General features: G+C 45.8%; 1 protein-coding gene across 1 annotated transcript in view; it reads right to left on the bottom strand.

Moving 5' to 3' along the window:
- LOC116825956 (guanylate-binding protein 3-like) overlaps positions 1 to 12,710 on the bottom strand; it is a 197,430-nt gene extending 184,720 nt beyond the window's left edge. The window contains exons 1-2 of the mRNA XM_075071154.1: positions 12,558 to 12,710; positions 12,374 to 12,447 (exon numbers count right to left, since the gene is read on the bottom strand). Of these exons, the coding sequence (XP_074927255.1) occupies positions 12,374 to 12,447; positions 12,558 to 12,681 (198 nt within the window). The 5' untranslated portion in view covers positions 12,682 to 12,710. The remainder of the gene's footprint in view (positions 1 to 12,373; positions 12,448 to 12,557) is intronic.
- Positions 12,711 to 15,113: the final 2,403 nt, after the last annotated feature.

Raw genomic sequence — 15,113 nt, 5'->3', positions numbered from 1 at the left:
TGAGCTTTTTTCCTGGGTCACATCATAAGGCTTCAGGGAAGTTATGCCTGAGGCAGTGTGACTGACATCTCCCATGTGGAGATGGGTGGGGCTGAGGCTATTCCTCTGACCTACCCAGATCCAGATGTCTGCTTGTACACAGAATGGTATCTTGAGATTAACCTTTCCTTTGTGTTGCTAGCAAGGCAGAAAAGTCTTCCTCCCTGACAGCCAAGCTATTTGCTTTTTCATTAAAACCTCCACTCTGAGTCTTTCGGCCTGCTTGGTTCAACTCCTTGCACTTCAAATTGTCAGCACTCTCAGCCAAGCAGTAAAACATCAGCAGAGCAGGGACACCAAGAGACAGAAGGCACATTTTGATGTGATGGTGTCTGCCCAGATTCACCAGGTGGGTGAGTTGATGTGAGTCAGGGATCACAGAAGGAAGAGGGTTTGAGTGCCATGTTACAACAGGGCCCATACAGGGTGCTTAGCTGGGTATCAGAGGTTTTCTATGACTCTCTCCTGGCCCGACTGAGAATGATTTTGTCCCACATCCTCAGACTCTACCCAGGTCCTGACCCAACACAAGGTATGATCAACTCACCATTGCAAGACTGGAGCAATGGCAGGGAAAATCCTGGTTAGTGAAGAGGACCAGGCTGGGGTGAGTGCTGGCGTGTGTTTGCTCGAGCTCTGGTATAGCATATCCAGGTGTGGCCTTATCAAAGGTAACCGAATCAGGTGACAAGACAGAACTGCTGGAGGTCACCTCAACAACAGAACCTGCCCCATGTATCTTTACTGTTCTAGTCTGCTGTCTTACATGCTATTATGTTGTGGCTCTGGTCTGGGGGGTTTGTAGGAAGTTCACCCCTGTCTGTGTGTGCTGGAGTTGGTACTTTCAGTAAATTCCTGTGATTCTATAAGTGAGCTTCACAACATAGTAGGCTCCCCCTCCTGCCCCCCCTTCCCACTTCCACATGCCTACTCTTACCAAACTATCCCTTCCCAGCACTGTTAGCTCTGGGGATTTGGTGTAGTTTGGGTTGTTTGGAGGGGGCACTTTGATAAACACAGTACTAGGGGTGCATAATTAAAGTTGTGATGTGTATTTTTTGAAGTACGGTGCTAGTGCTGTCAGTGAAATCTGGCCAGAGGAGATATATGGTTAGATGGCCTAATTTTTCCTGTCCTTGCTTTTGTAGGTTTGTAGAAGGTATATTATGGATGTGGCAACCTTAATTGTTTCACTGTGAAGTTTTCTGAATACTAATAAGTATCAGCATTGATAAACGTTGTGAAGCTCTAAGGTGCAGTTGGCTGTTGTGTGCAATAAGGGCTTTTGAAGACAAAGACAATCATAAACCTTGTTAAAGTCAGTAAGTGCCTAAATCCCTCCCTGAGGATCAATAGAAGGAGCAAACAAACCCCTTTAAATAGTAAAAATAGTGGCAGCCAAAGGGGATCACCTCCCAAGCTACGAGGGCACATGGCCAGGTCAGAGCTAACCTGGGGGCATTAATAGGTTTGTCCTGCTGCAAATGCAGAGGTTAGGATATAGATCACAGCCTGTGGGTATTGGAGAGAACAAGCCAGGAGAAGCAATAGTGAGTTTGATCCCAAGAGAACACAGAGAGACAGAGCTACTTGGGCACAGAACCGAGAACTGAAGGGGCAGATGTGGGGATTTCTGAGCAAGGAAGCTACCTGCTGCTGTTTGTTTCCAGTGTGTTCAGGGCAAGAGGATGCTATGTGTTCATTCTTTGTAAATCAACAAGATTGCATCAAGAACATACCCAACTTGCACAGTCCATTTCTCATCCAAATGGAATCAATGCTACAGCCCTAAATCTAGTGTAAGGGATCTATGGGACAGATATGCCTTGAATGATTAATAATTCGTGATTCCTACTGGCCCTCAAAAAAAATATTAGAAAACCTCTCTGCATCTGTTTATCCCCAAATAGGATCCACTTATGATGACAATAAGAGAATGTTTCACATCATGTGACACTTTGTCTAAGCACCCACAGACCAGCCAAGGTCCCTCCACAGCTATAGAAACTGAAATGGCTAAATGAGGATGTTGTTAATCACCCAGGCAAGAATCTCTCATAATATGGATATGGAGAAAACTTCTTTCTCCCTCTCAGCCTAGCAAAAAGAACTGCAAGTTATCAAGCAAGACTCTTATCCTGCTTTCCTATGAAAAGTGGCCCAATACACATTGAGTGGATCAAGAATAGGTGGGTGGGGAAGATGCAAGTTAAACAATTAGAAATGTGGCTGTAAATTGAAAGTCAAACCAGGCAACCTGTTCCCCCAAGAAATCCAAGCCACAAGTTTTCATCTAAAATTATAAACTATGCATTGCTTCCTTGTAAATCAACTATAGAGTGAATAATCGTTCACCCCAAGTTAGAATCTATCCATTTGCTCACCTTCTGAGTCAGATCTACATACTTCAGTCTGTGGAAAATCTCTCTTGTTCTTTTGTAAGTCCTAAATTATATGAATCCTTAAGTATAATCAAAGAATGTATGAAATATGTCCTTTAAATTGAGAAAATTATAAGGCATTTATTGGTTTTCATTCTAAATAATTGTTACATTCTAGAAGAAATAGCCCAACCCACTCACAAGCATCTTACTGCCAAGGCTCCCTGCACATCCCTGCCACAGGCCCATTTCCCCAAAGCCCCATTCAAGCCCTCTTGTTCCCCATCTGTGCTCTTTCTACCTGCTGCCCTCATATCCCTGCCTACTCCTTCCGGACATCCTTAAAACATCTTCTCAGCCCCAGAATGCATTGCCATGCTTCTGCTGCCTAGTCTGCCTCCCAGGCTCATTAGGGATACATGCAGAATTCAGCTGGTGAGGGAAGGACGGAGTCAGTTGGAATAAAACCAAAAGTGGAAAGTTTAAATTATGACATTTTTCACACAATTTTTGCATACGATTCATGTTGTGAAAATTATACATCTACACTCTGTCATGATGCATAAAATTACATCTATGATTGCTTGACATATTGACTTTACAGAATGTATGGATAAATTTCAAATACCTAGTCTATGTCTGAGATAAAGAGGAGATGAATAAATGGGTAAACTTTCAAGCACGATCATGGTGCAGATTATGGTGAAGCAGTCACAAAGCTGTGTTGAATAGTGAAAAAATTGGAAATATCTGCTAAATGTTTTACTACAAAAATACAAAATAGAGTGTGGGAGGGTTTTTAATTTCCTGCAATACTTGGAATTCATAGGTGAATAGTTAAATATATTTTGGAAATAAAGAGAAAGTTTTGGAAAATGAGGCCATGGCTACGCTGGAGAGTTGCAGTGCTGGTGGTGGGTTTACAGCGTTGCAACTTAGTAACTGTCCACACCTGCAAAGCACATCCAGTGCTGCAACTTCCTGGCTGCAGCGCTGGCTGTACACGTGGTCTGCTTGGGGTGTAACGATTGCAGCGCTGGTGATGCAGCGCTGCTCTGCAAGTGTGGCCACCAAAATGCGCCTGTAATGGCCTCCAGGGTATTAGAAGTTGATCCAGAATGCCTGTTCACACAAACCAGAAGAATGTGCGAACTCCGGATCCCAGGAGCTGCTTCTCTAAAAAACAAACACAGGCTCCTGTTTTGTCAAGTGAGCAGAGGCAAGGGGAATTGCTTTGGAAATGTTCACAGCTGTTTGCTTGAGGAGAGAACCCACAGGGAGAAGGGAGGGGAGAGAAGTCCGTGTTGAGCAGCTGCTTATGTGGTCTGAAGGCTATTTAGGAGTGCATAATTTGCATTTAGTGAAATAAGAGAAGGATGGGGGAAGGGTCAAAACTTTTAAAAGGATTGAAGGTTGGTGCTGTGTATCTTCCAGTCCTTAGAACTTGCAAGGCAGGAAGCTGACAGGGGTCAGCTCCAAAAATCCACTCTCTGTCTCCCCATGCTCCTTGTCACACTCCACCCCACCCCCTCTTTTGAAAAGCACATTGCTATTGACACCTTCTAACACAGACAACGTGTAACCACATCACCCCAACCCTAAGCTTCTCCACTGGGTGCCCATTCACATCAGAATCTATTCTTCACACCCATGGAATTTATACTAGAATCAAATACAGAGAATTACAATAGAGCAGGTTATCCCATTGTGGCAAATTGCCGGTACTGTTCTGCTGGTCTCGCGGTCTCTCTCTTCTCTGGGAGGTTCAGGGCGCTATGCTTGCCTCTGACCAGTTCTTAATCACTCCCCAGTGTCCTTGGAGGAGGGGAGTGAGGAGGGAGGACCGGCCCGCCCTCTACTCCAGGTCCCAACCCAGGGGCCCTGGGGTTGGGGAACCACTGTGACTAGCGGTTTCTTCCCCTGGTTACTTCCCTCTCATAACCCGTCAGCTTGTGAAGGTTTTTCGCCTCTCTTCTATACAAGCCTGGTGCCCTTACCTAGGTTTCTGTTGGGCTTCCCAATCCACCGCAAGCACTCCTCAAACCTTCTATTCTCTCTGGACAAACTCTTCTCTTCGGCACTCTGCTCCAATCCAACCTTTCTCCTCAACTACCACACCCTGTCTGACTGAAGCAGGGGTTTATATCCATGACTGGATCCAGGTGCTCAACGGAAGTCAGTGCCTCTAACTGGAGTCAGGTGCTCTTACTGGCCACAGCTGTTCTAGTTCATCTAAAGCAAACCTTCCTCCCTTGGCAGGGAATAAGGCCCCCTGCTAACACTCTTATGCTGCCCTCTGGCCATGCTGTATCACACCATATATAGGAAGAATATATTTGATCCAAATGTTGAAATGCATGGAGAAACAAAAACAAAGTTTCCAGTTTTGGTTTGTTTGACTTTTTAATGTTTAATGACAGCAGGTTTTAGGTTGCTATCCCAGTTGGTGACTGTTATAACTATAAAGGGAAGGGTAACAGCCCTCGTGTGTACAATACTATAAAATCCCTCCTGGCCAGAGACACCAAAATCCTTTTACCTGTAAAGGGTTAAGAAGTTCAGGTAACCTGGCTGACACCTGACCCAAAGGACCAATAAGGGGACAAGATACTTTCAAATCTTGGTGGGGGGAAGGCTTTTGTTTGTGCTCTTTGTTTGGGGGTTGTCTGCTCTTGGGACTAAGAGGGACTGGACATCAATCCGGGCTCTCCAAATCTTTCTGAACAAGTTTCTCATATTTCAGACTTGTAAGTAACAGCCAGGCAAGGCGTGTTAGTTTTATCTTTGTTTTCTCATCTTGTAAATGTTCCTTTTGCTAGAGGATTTACCTCTGTTTGCTGTAACTTTGAACCTAAGGCTAGAGGGGGTTCCTCTGGGCTCTTTGAATCTGATTACCATGTAAAATTATTTTCCATCCTGATTTTACAGAGATGATTTTTTACCTTTCTTTCTTTAATTAAAAGCCTTCTTTTAAAGAACCTGATTGATTTTTCCTTGTTTTAAGATTCAAGGGGATTGGATCTGGACTCACCAGGAATTGGTGAGGGGAGTGGTTAATTTCTCCTTGTTTTAAGATCCAAGGATTTGGATAGGTGTTCACCAGGAAATTGGTGAAAAAGTCCCTCAAGGCTATCCAGGGAAGGGTTATAGTACTTGGGAGGAAGATATTCTGGGGGAGAGGTAGACGGAGTTTCCCAAATGACACAAATAATTTGAATGATGGCAGCAAAATCAGATCTAAGATGGTAGTTAAGCTTAGAAGTTCTCATGCAGGTCCCCACATCTGTACCCTAGAGTTCTGAGTGGGGAAGGAACCTTGACAATGACATAGTAAGAACTGGAGAGTTCTTTTGTCTCCAGGAATTCAGGCTGGGTTCCACATTTTCCCTGCTCCAGAAAGCAAAGACCTGTCTATCCAGTTTAAACTAATACACTACACTCTCATGTCTTCTCTCAGATTTTTGCAGTTGGTTTCCATAGAACACAAAACATCAGAAAGCAATGGCTCAGCCATCAAGGGAGAAGGCCTTTCTCTGTACAGGTTTCAGAGTGATAGCCATGTTAGTCTGTATCAGCAAAAACACTGAGGAGTCATTGTGGCACCTTAGAAACTAATACATTTATTTGGGCATAAGATTTTGTGAGCTAGAACTCACTTCATAAGATGCATGAAGTGAAAAATACAGGTTTTTGAATGTTTTGATTCCTGATGTCAGATTTCTGTCCATTTCTTCTTTTGCATAGAGACTGTCTGGTTTGGCCTATGTACATGGCAGAGAGACATTGCTGGCACATGATGGCGTATATCACATTGGCAGATATGCAGGTGAATGAGACCCAGATGAAACCAGTAAGAGAACACTTCAGTCTCTCTGATCACTCAATAACAGACCTCAAAGTGGCAATTCTTCAACAAAAAAACTTCAAAAACAGACTCTAATGTGAAGCTGCAGAACTGCAATTAATTTGCAAACTGGATAGCATCCGATTAGGCCTGAATAAAGACTGGGAGTGGTTGGGTCATTACAAAACCTAAATTTAATTTCCCCAATACTAATTTCTCCCTACTGTTACTCACACCTTCATGTCAACTGTCTGTAATGGGCCACTCTCTTACCATTTCAAAAGTTATTTTTCCTCCTTTGATATCCTGCTGTTGATTGATTTATCTTGTTAGACTGACCTCACACTTGGTAAAGCAACCACCATCCTTTCATGTATTTATACTCACTCCTGTATTTTTCATTTCATGCATCTGATGAAGTGGGTTCTAGCCCATGAAATTTATGCCCAAATAAATTTGTTAGTCTCTAAGGTGCCACAAAGATTCCTTGTTGTTTTTCCTCTTTACAGTTAATCTTCAGTCAGAGAATGTATTAACTAGTTCAGGTCAGAATAAGGGAATTTATTCTCATGCTTTCCGTGGATTTATTTTACTTTTGCCCTGCTGTGACTGTAAAAATAATAGTTTAGTGTTCGAAAACATAGCCATTTAAATGACATCAATAGAGCCCCAGATATATGAACACCTCAGGAATAAAAGTTGTTTGTAACTCTGAAATGTCTGTTAACTCTGAACAAAAAGTTATGGTTCTTCTTTCAAAAAATTACAACTGAATATTAACTCAATACAGCTTTGAAACTTTACTGTGCAGAAGAAAAATGCTGCTTTAACCATCTTAATGTAAATGAAACAACAGGCACAGAAACAGTTTCTTTATGTTAATTTTTTTTAAAAAAAACTCTCTCTTCATTATTTTTAGCAATTTACATTTAACTTAGTGCTGCAATATACGTGCTTTTTTTCCTGTCTCTGCTGCTGCCTGATTGTGTACTTCCATTTCCAAATGAGATGTGTGGTTGACCAGACAGTTTGTAACTTTGGTGTTCAGAACTCTGAGGTTCTACTGTATTTACAAGTTTACAAGCAACAGATCAGAAGAGATTATCTTACCTCCCACTGTGAAATGCTCTAATTATTATGTTTTTTTTCTGAGTTTGAAGTTCTGTGATAAGCACTCACTGTTTGCCTCCTACCTCTTTCTTTCCTCTCCTCTGCTCTTCCTTTCTCTGGCTGGCTGTTTTCCAAGCCTCTTTCTTTTATAGAGGGATGAGATTAGAAAGTGAAAGTAACAGCAATAGTTTACTGCCACAATTCCCATAAGTACGCCTCTAGCTAATAAATATGAGTATTTGAAAAACCTGATGAATTGATGATTAGGGAGGGGAAGAGGAGGCAGAGGGGCTAAACTGGATGATGCCATTGAAGAACACCTGAGGAAAGGGGGAACAGAGGCTTAGAGAGGAAAACACATTACTGCCTCCTCTTCCCCTCCCTAACCACATTGTGTTTTCCTCTCTAAGCCTCTCTTCTAGTATGTGGCCCTTGATCCAAAAAGTTTGCCCATCCTTGATGTAGGACAAAGCCCTTGGTCTCGACAAGAGGGTGCACTCGCTGGAAGGGGAGGGGCTACGACAATTGAGGAGGAATCTGAGGCCGTGTCTCAGGGCTGGGACACTCTCAGCAGAGCACAGAATAGAGCTGATAGAGCCCAACGGGCCCACAATTCACAGCCCTAGGAACGTTCCTCTCTCCCTAACACACAGCAGCTGGACAGGGCTGGTGCTCTGGGAACCACAGAGTTGGCAGAAGAACCAGCAGAGCGGGTGCAGCCGTTGGGCAGTGTAGAAAAGGAAGAGGGGACCCTTCACCTCATACAGACCCCAAAATTCAGTAAGTAATAGGGGAACATTTCCCCCGACCTCCAACGGGAGGAATGCTGGGGAGCATAGCTCATACCAGATATTATTCCAGGCTGGATGTGCCAGCAGGGGTCTGGCAGGTGACCTCAGGAAAATGGAGCGCACTTCCCACACACCCTGTTTCTGCAGCCTGCTGCTTGTGTGGTGCTCAGCACGGCAGGTGTTTCACTGGAGCACATGTTATAATGCAGGGGTGGGCAAACTTTTTGGCCCGAGGGCCATATCGGGGTTGTGAAATTGTATGGAGGGCCGGGTAGGGAAGGCTGTGCCTCCCCAAACAGCCTGGCCCCCAAGCCCTATCTGTTCCCTTCCACTTCCTGCTCCCTGACAACCCCCTCAGAACCCACTGACCCATCCAACCCCACTGCTCCTTGACCCCTAACTGACCCCTCCTGGGACCACTCGCCCCTTATCCAACCCCATGGGACCCCACCCCCTATCCAGCCCCCCTGCTCCCTGACTGCCCGGACCCCTATCCATGCCCCCGTCCCCTGACAGGCCCCCCAGGATTCCCATGCCTACACAACCCCTCGTCCCCTGACCGCCCCCCTCGAACCTCCGCCCCATCCAAGCACCCCCTGACTGCCCCTCAGGATCCTCCGCCCCCTTACCATGCCGCTCAGAGCAGCATGTCTGGCAACTGCGCCGCCTGGCCAGACCTAGACACACTGCCGTGCTGCCCTGCAGGAGCGCGCAACCCTGCTGCCCAGAGCACTGCCTGCATGACAGCATGGCTGCAGGAGAGGGGGCACTGCGGGGGAGGGCCGGGGGCGAGCCTCCCTGTCTGGGAACTCAGCATCCAGGCAGGACAGTCCCGCAGGCTGTAGTTTGCCCACCTCTGCTATAGTGGGTTGTAAGTTTACACAGGTGGCACTTGGATGTGGAGAACAGCAGCAGAAGAGCCTGACCAGAGGCTCCGAGCAGCCAGAGCCGCAGGGCTAGAGCTAAAGGAATCAATGTAAATTCTGTGAGACAGAAATAACATCCCTGGGAGAGACGTTCACCCAGGAAGGAGGACAGGTAGCTCACAGCACGGCTGTGCTGGTGCCCATCACCAGCACACCTGGCTCAGCAGCCGGGGCAGGGTACAAGGACCCTTGGCATGGCACTAAGCTAGCGCATGTCTGGATAAGGCAGGGAGGGGGAGCGGAGGAATGGGGCAGGAGATTTCACTCACTGGAGGGAGGAGGGGGCAGCTTGGCTGTTTACCAGGGGCTGAGGGGCTGGCTGGGTTGTTCCAGGGGTGGATGTGGTTGGCCCCGGAGAGATAGGGAGGGGAGGATGCTCAGCCGTGGCTGGGTCTGGGAACCCCTGATGTGTCACCCCAGTGGGCTCTGGCCAGGATGGGAGAGGAGATGGCTATGTTTTCGGCTGCCCCTGCAGCCCATCAGGGCCTCTCCTGCCCAGCTGCCATGTCTGCTCAGCCCAGGGGTCAGTCAGCACTGGGTGGCTTTGCACAAACCCCAGCTCAGCCCAGACTGCCCCATGGGCTGTTTGAGGGAGGGAGTCTGTGCAGGGAGACAGGGCAGGTCTGTAAGTGCAGAGCCGGTGCAGGAATGCCTGGCAGACTCTGCCCTTCTCAGCCTCAGCGTGTGGGATAAATCCTCTACCCCTTGATCACTAATTATCACTAGTGAGGTAGCATTCACTGGCCCCGGGCTGGGCTCAGCACCCTATTGTGCTGGCATCTGGTGGCCAGTTAGGGTGATGGACAGAGTGTGTTTTCCTCCTGGAACACGTCAGAAAGGAACGTATCAAATAAAACCTTGGTTAAGTTAATTGCTCAGCTGATTACCTGAATCACCTGTCTTAGGGGTCTTTGGATATTGACCTCTTAACGAAAGGAAAAGACTCAGATTTGATTTTACACTTTTATTGGCTACCCTTATCAACAGCAGCCAAGAGCATATAATATAAAAGAACGCACAGTAGCACTGGTTTATGATTGGACTGAGAGAAATGGGAAAAACAGGGAAAAATGCATACCATCCAGGTTTTAAGAATCCCATAACACATCCATAGCAGAAAGCAGCAAAATTCCTATTCAACAATTATCCTTTCACTTTGTTTGGAATTTTGACCAAGCCCCTTAAAGCAGAAGGAACCGCACTCAAGCCCATTAGTAAAACTCTCCAGTGGTACTTGACTCCAAAATGCAAAACAATTCCAGGCTCCTGCATCAGAGTGCCCAGCCTACAGCTCCTGGGCTGTACAGGGCCCACCAGAGCATTTCATGCAGCCCAGGGCCTGCTTCAGCACAATATACTAACGGCCAATTCATTAGCGTTTTAGCATCATGTTTCCGTCATTTTAGTTTAACAAGTGTGTTAATAGACCAGGGCTTGGCAACCTTTTCAAAGTGCTGTGCTGAGTCTTCATTTAATCACTCTAATTTAAGGTTTCATGTGCCAGTCATACACTGTAACATTTTTAGAAGGTCTCTCTCTATAAGTGTATAATATCTAACTAAACTATTGTTGTATGTAAAGTAAGAAGGTTTTCAATTTTAAATGAAGCTTCTTAAACATTTTAAATTAAAATGCAGAGCCCCCCGGACTGGTGGCCAGGACCCAGGCAGTGTGAGTGCCACTGAAAATCAGCTCACATGCTAAATACATACAAACTAAGCTGACCAAAAAATATCAATCAGTACAGGTGACTTTAAATCTTATTAAACTATGTAGAATCTGTTTGGCTCACATAAGATTGTGCTTAGGTTTATGTGGCCCTCCTGTGTCACAAGATGGTGCACCATTGCATAAGAAAATTTACTCACATGCCAGTCCACCAAGGTCCCCTTCCCAATGGATCTGTTGCAGTTACCCCTTTTAACCAATACTCACGCCAGTTATATTAGTTTAGAATCTGGTAAACTGATAAACACCCCTAACTACCTAACAAGAACGCCTATATTTTTATGACAGGCTGCATGCAGTTCAAGAGGCTTTCACACGTAGTCTTATGTTATGTCTGTATACACCTAGAACTCGACAGGCAGTGTGCAGCCATTAACTATGGGGGATGTACAGTGTTTAGGAATTGAAACTTGTTCTATTTAACAGCTATTTTACAACAAACTTTATCAAAACAAGGGCACAAACTATAGCTCTGAAAAGAGGGAGCGAGAGAGAGAGTTAAAGGTGGCTAACTGAGGGAACTTAATGTCACCAGGAGTGAGGATTCCCGAGTGCTTGACTCAGAATTCCTTTTCTTGGCTTTCAGGAAGTGAGGTGATGAAGGAGATAGGCCATGGCAACTGAGTTAGATTATTAGGGGAGAACCCAGCCTGTTAGGGCTGGCAGTTCGTTAGTTCTGTGTGTAGCAATAAATGGCAGCTCCAAGGTTTACAGCTCTCTGTGTCTCCAGGGATTTCTTCCTCAAATTGTTGTCCTCAAGGATATAACCATGAGGGTGGGATCTCTGTGCTGCCCCAGCAACAGAAGGAAGTAGAAGATAAGATACGAAAACAAACAAACAACCCTTCTTTGCTGCTGGAAGGGGGTGATAACTGGCTTGTTTCCTCTGACTGTGCAAACTGAAACTAAAACCGTGGCTACACTTACAGGGCCACTGGAACCTTTTGAGGAGAATATATATATATACTGAGCGTTTTGAGCTTTTTCTTATTGCATGTATATACTGAGCGTTTTGAGCTTTTTCTTATTGCAAATGACATTACAGGAGAGAAGAAGGTGCCAATACTGTCAAGTATTGTAGGGGCTCAGACCTACTCCCTGCTACACAGCTTACTACACCCTGTTAAATTCTTGATAGTCATAGATTATTAGGGTTGGAAGGGACCTTAAGAGATCATCTAGTCCAACCCCCTGCTCAAAGCAGAACCAATCCCCAAATGGCCCCCTTAAGGATTGAATTCACAATCCTGGGTTTAGTATGCCAATGTGCAAACCACTGAGCTATCCCTCAGAGATTAAATCTTAGAGTGACATTGTGGAAATCCTGGGATCCCATTTTTCTCCAAAACCACTGGTAATTGCTGAAAGATATCGGTTCCATAAAAGAGACCAGAAAGAAGATGAAACAGTTGTACAATTTGTAGCAACCCTGAGAAAGCTTGCAGAACACTGTGAATTTAAGGAGGTGTTAAATGATGCTCTGCGTGACAGGTTAGTGTGTGGCCTGCACAGTGAAGCTATAGGGAAGTGCCTTTTGACAGAGGCTCAGCTTACCTTACAGAAGGTCATTGATATTGCTGTCTCCATGGAACTGGCTACAAAGGAGGCACAATCCATCGGTGCATCCCCTAGGGTGCATAAAGTGTCACAAGAACTTACTCACAAAAATGTGGGGAGTCAGGAATGTTACCGCTGTGGTAAGCCGGGTCACCAGGCATCAGAATGCCAGTGTAAGGACCTGGCGTGTCGACACTGTGGCAAAAAGGGAGCACTGAGCGGATCCACTGAGCAGAACAGTGCTCCACTGTGGCAAAAAGAAAAAGAGGTTTGTGGTCTGGTCGAGCAAAACGGGAAATCTGCATATCCTAGAGCAGACCCAGGATGACCAAGGAGATACCTCATCACAAGAAGAAGAGCCACTCCACGTTTTGTCTTTGACAGTGATGGGTTTGCCTTGATGGCCTGTTTTGCTTAGCAATGACACAGCAAGGCCGACTGAACAAATAATATAGTAGCTGAAACCGTCAGGTGCTTGCCTGGTTGTTGACTGTATGACCTTGCTAGATAAGACAGTGCTTGCAAAGTCTGGGAAAAATGCTTACAGACTCTTTTTAAAGTAACATGTATTCTTTTTTTTAGTAAGCATGAAGTTATCAAGAAGTAACAGTTGGTCTTTTTTTTCTATGCTGGGAACAAATGCTGGGAAGGTACAGTGATGACACAACCGAATAGCTAATAAAAAGCAGTTTGAATTTGTGAAGGGGGCCCGTTTCTGTATGGAGTGAGATGGGCAGTTCTCTGTTGTATGGCATGCTACAATAAAGAACTTGATAGTGGGATTCTTGCTGGTTGTTGCCTGTCTCTTTGCGGTCAGACAATGAAACCTGAGCCGGCTGGGATAAGAGAGATCCCCGACAACAATGGGCTCACATGAATACTGGGTAACCCCGTTATCGGACGGCAAACCTATACGCATGGAACTGGACACCGGTGCAGCCGTTTTGCTTAGCGATCCTGTCCGTTTGCAGGTGGCGGTGCTTTTCTGGACACGTTACAATCTGACTGACATCCCCACCGTTCTCAGGCACTGTAGTTACCCCACCTCCCGCAGATATAGACAATCTCTGGCCCACGTAGATATATGAACAACTGCATTTCATACAACAGACAATAAACTTAACGCAATAAGCTTGGTCCAGGATATTGCTGTAGTATCTCTGGGGGCCGAAAGTTGAGGAAGGATCACTTGAGAATAGAGAGCAGCAAGCTTCAAAGCAACCATTTATTTACAGACACTGCACTGACCTGGCCAGCCAGTTAGAACTGGCTGGCCATCCCCTACTAATCTAACTCAGTTGCCATAGGAACAAAACCCACCACAACCAAATACACAACAATTGCTATTTCTGTTACGGTTCTTATTGCAGGCTTTGTCTGTGATTGATGAAATGACTTGTTGACATGGCTTTAGTGTATCAGTTATGTCAATGCAGATGCCATGAAAGGAATTCCACAGGTCAGTCAGTCATGAGAAAGGAATTTTCATCGCTCCTTTGTCATACACAAGCACGGTCTATAAAGGGGGGATTTTCTGGCAGGTACTTGGAATGGTTCAGGCTGCAGTACCACTTCCCCGCATCAGTGATGTATTTACACTCCTGTATCATGATGATTAATCTTCGACCAATAATATTTGATTAGGTGTCCTATAAAGGTAGCCAGCCAGTCAGGCAGCGGCATAGACAGCTGCAGTGGCACAGGAGTCAGCAAACAGAGCTGTAAACGGGAGTTTCCGTAGAGTTTACAGGGGGAGTGTGCGGGAGAGACTTAGAGACCAAGGCAGAGGAACTGACAAGCTAGTGAAAGGAGTGGGTGATGGTCTGCCAGTGTTCTGGTGCCTGTTGGGGGTTTGTTTTGGTTTGTGTTTCCTGGACTAACAGGTTTTAGGTGGGAAGGCTATGACTGATACAGAGGCAGCAGTGAAAGACACAATGAGGATGACTGGATGTGAAAGCTGCGACATGTACATTATCCTGGAGGTGGTACCTGAAAAGAGTTTCATCTGCATGAAGTGCCGCCTGACAAAGCTGATGGAAGAAAAGATCTGAGGATTGGAGATGCAGGTGGAAACTCTGGTTGAGTTTAGAAGGGGGTCCGAGCAGACGATGGAGCAAAGACATGAGGAGGCTGAAGGGAAAAGCTCAGACTTGCAGATGGAAGCAGGACCAAAGAATTCTGAGGAGAGACTGCTGGGTGAGGAAAGTGAACGGTGGAATCATGTGACTAAGAGAACCAGGCAGAGGAAGAGACGGGCCAGTGAAGGAGAAATAGAGCTCAGGAACAGGATTGCAGAGTTGGAGAATGAAGAAGGGGCACAGCAGGTGGTCGCTGAAGGTGAGAGAGCAAGGAAGAAGAGAAGAGCAGCTAGTCCTATAGGAAGAGGGGAAGAGTCAGTGGAGACAACACCGAATATGATCTCCAGGAGGATATGGGGTGGGTTGCGGAGGATTGCAAGGGACAATAGAAATCGAGAGGACTTGCAGCCAGTGGGTGCAGGGGATAGACCGGAGAGTCACACTGTCGCCAGGAAAAGGCAGGTCTACGTGATTGGGGACTCCTTACTGAGAAGAATAGACAGGCCTGTAACTAGAGCCGATCCGGAGAACAGAAGGGTGTGCTGTCTGCCGGGTGCTAAGATACGGGATGTGGAGCTGAGGCTGAAAAGGATCCTAATGCGTGCAGGAAAGAATCTGCTGATTGTCCTTCATGTGGGAACAAATGGCACAACTAGATT

Source organism: Chelonoidis abingdonii, chromosome 11 (genome assembly GCF_003597395.2).
Source record: "Chelonoidis abingdonii isolate Lonesome George chromosome 11, CheloAbing_2.0, whole genome shotgun sequence".
Lineage (NCBI taxonomy): Eukaryota > Metazoa > Chordata > Testudines > Testudinidae > Chelonoidis > Chelonoidis abingdonii.
The sequence above is the reverse complement of the archived record's forward strand: the minus strand, read 5'-3'. Positions and strand labels throughout refer to the sequence as shown.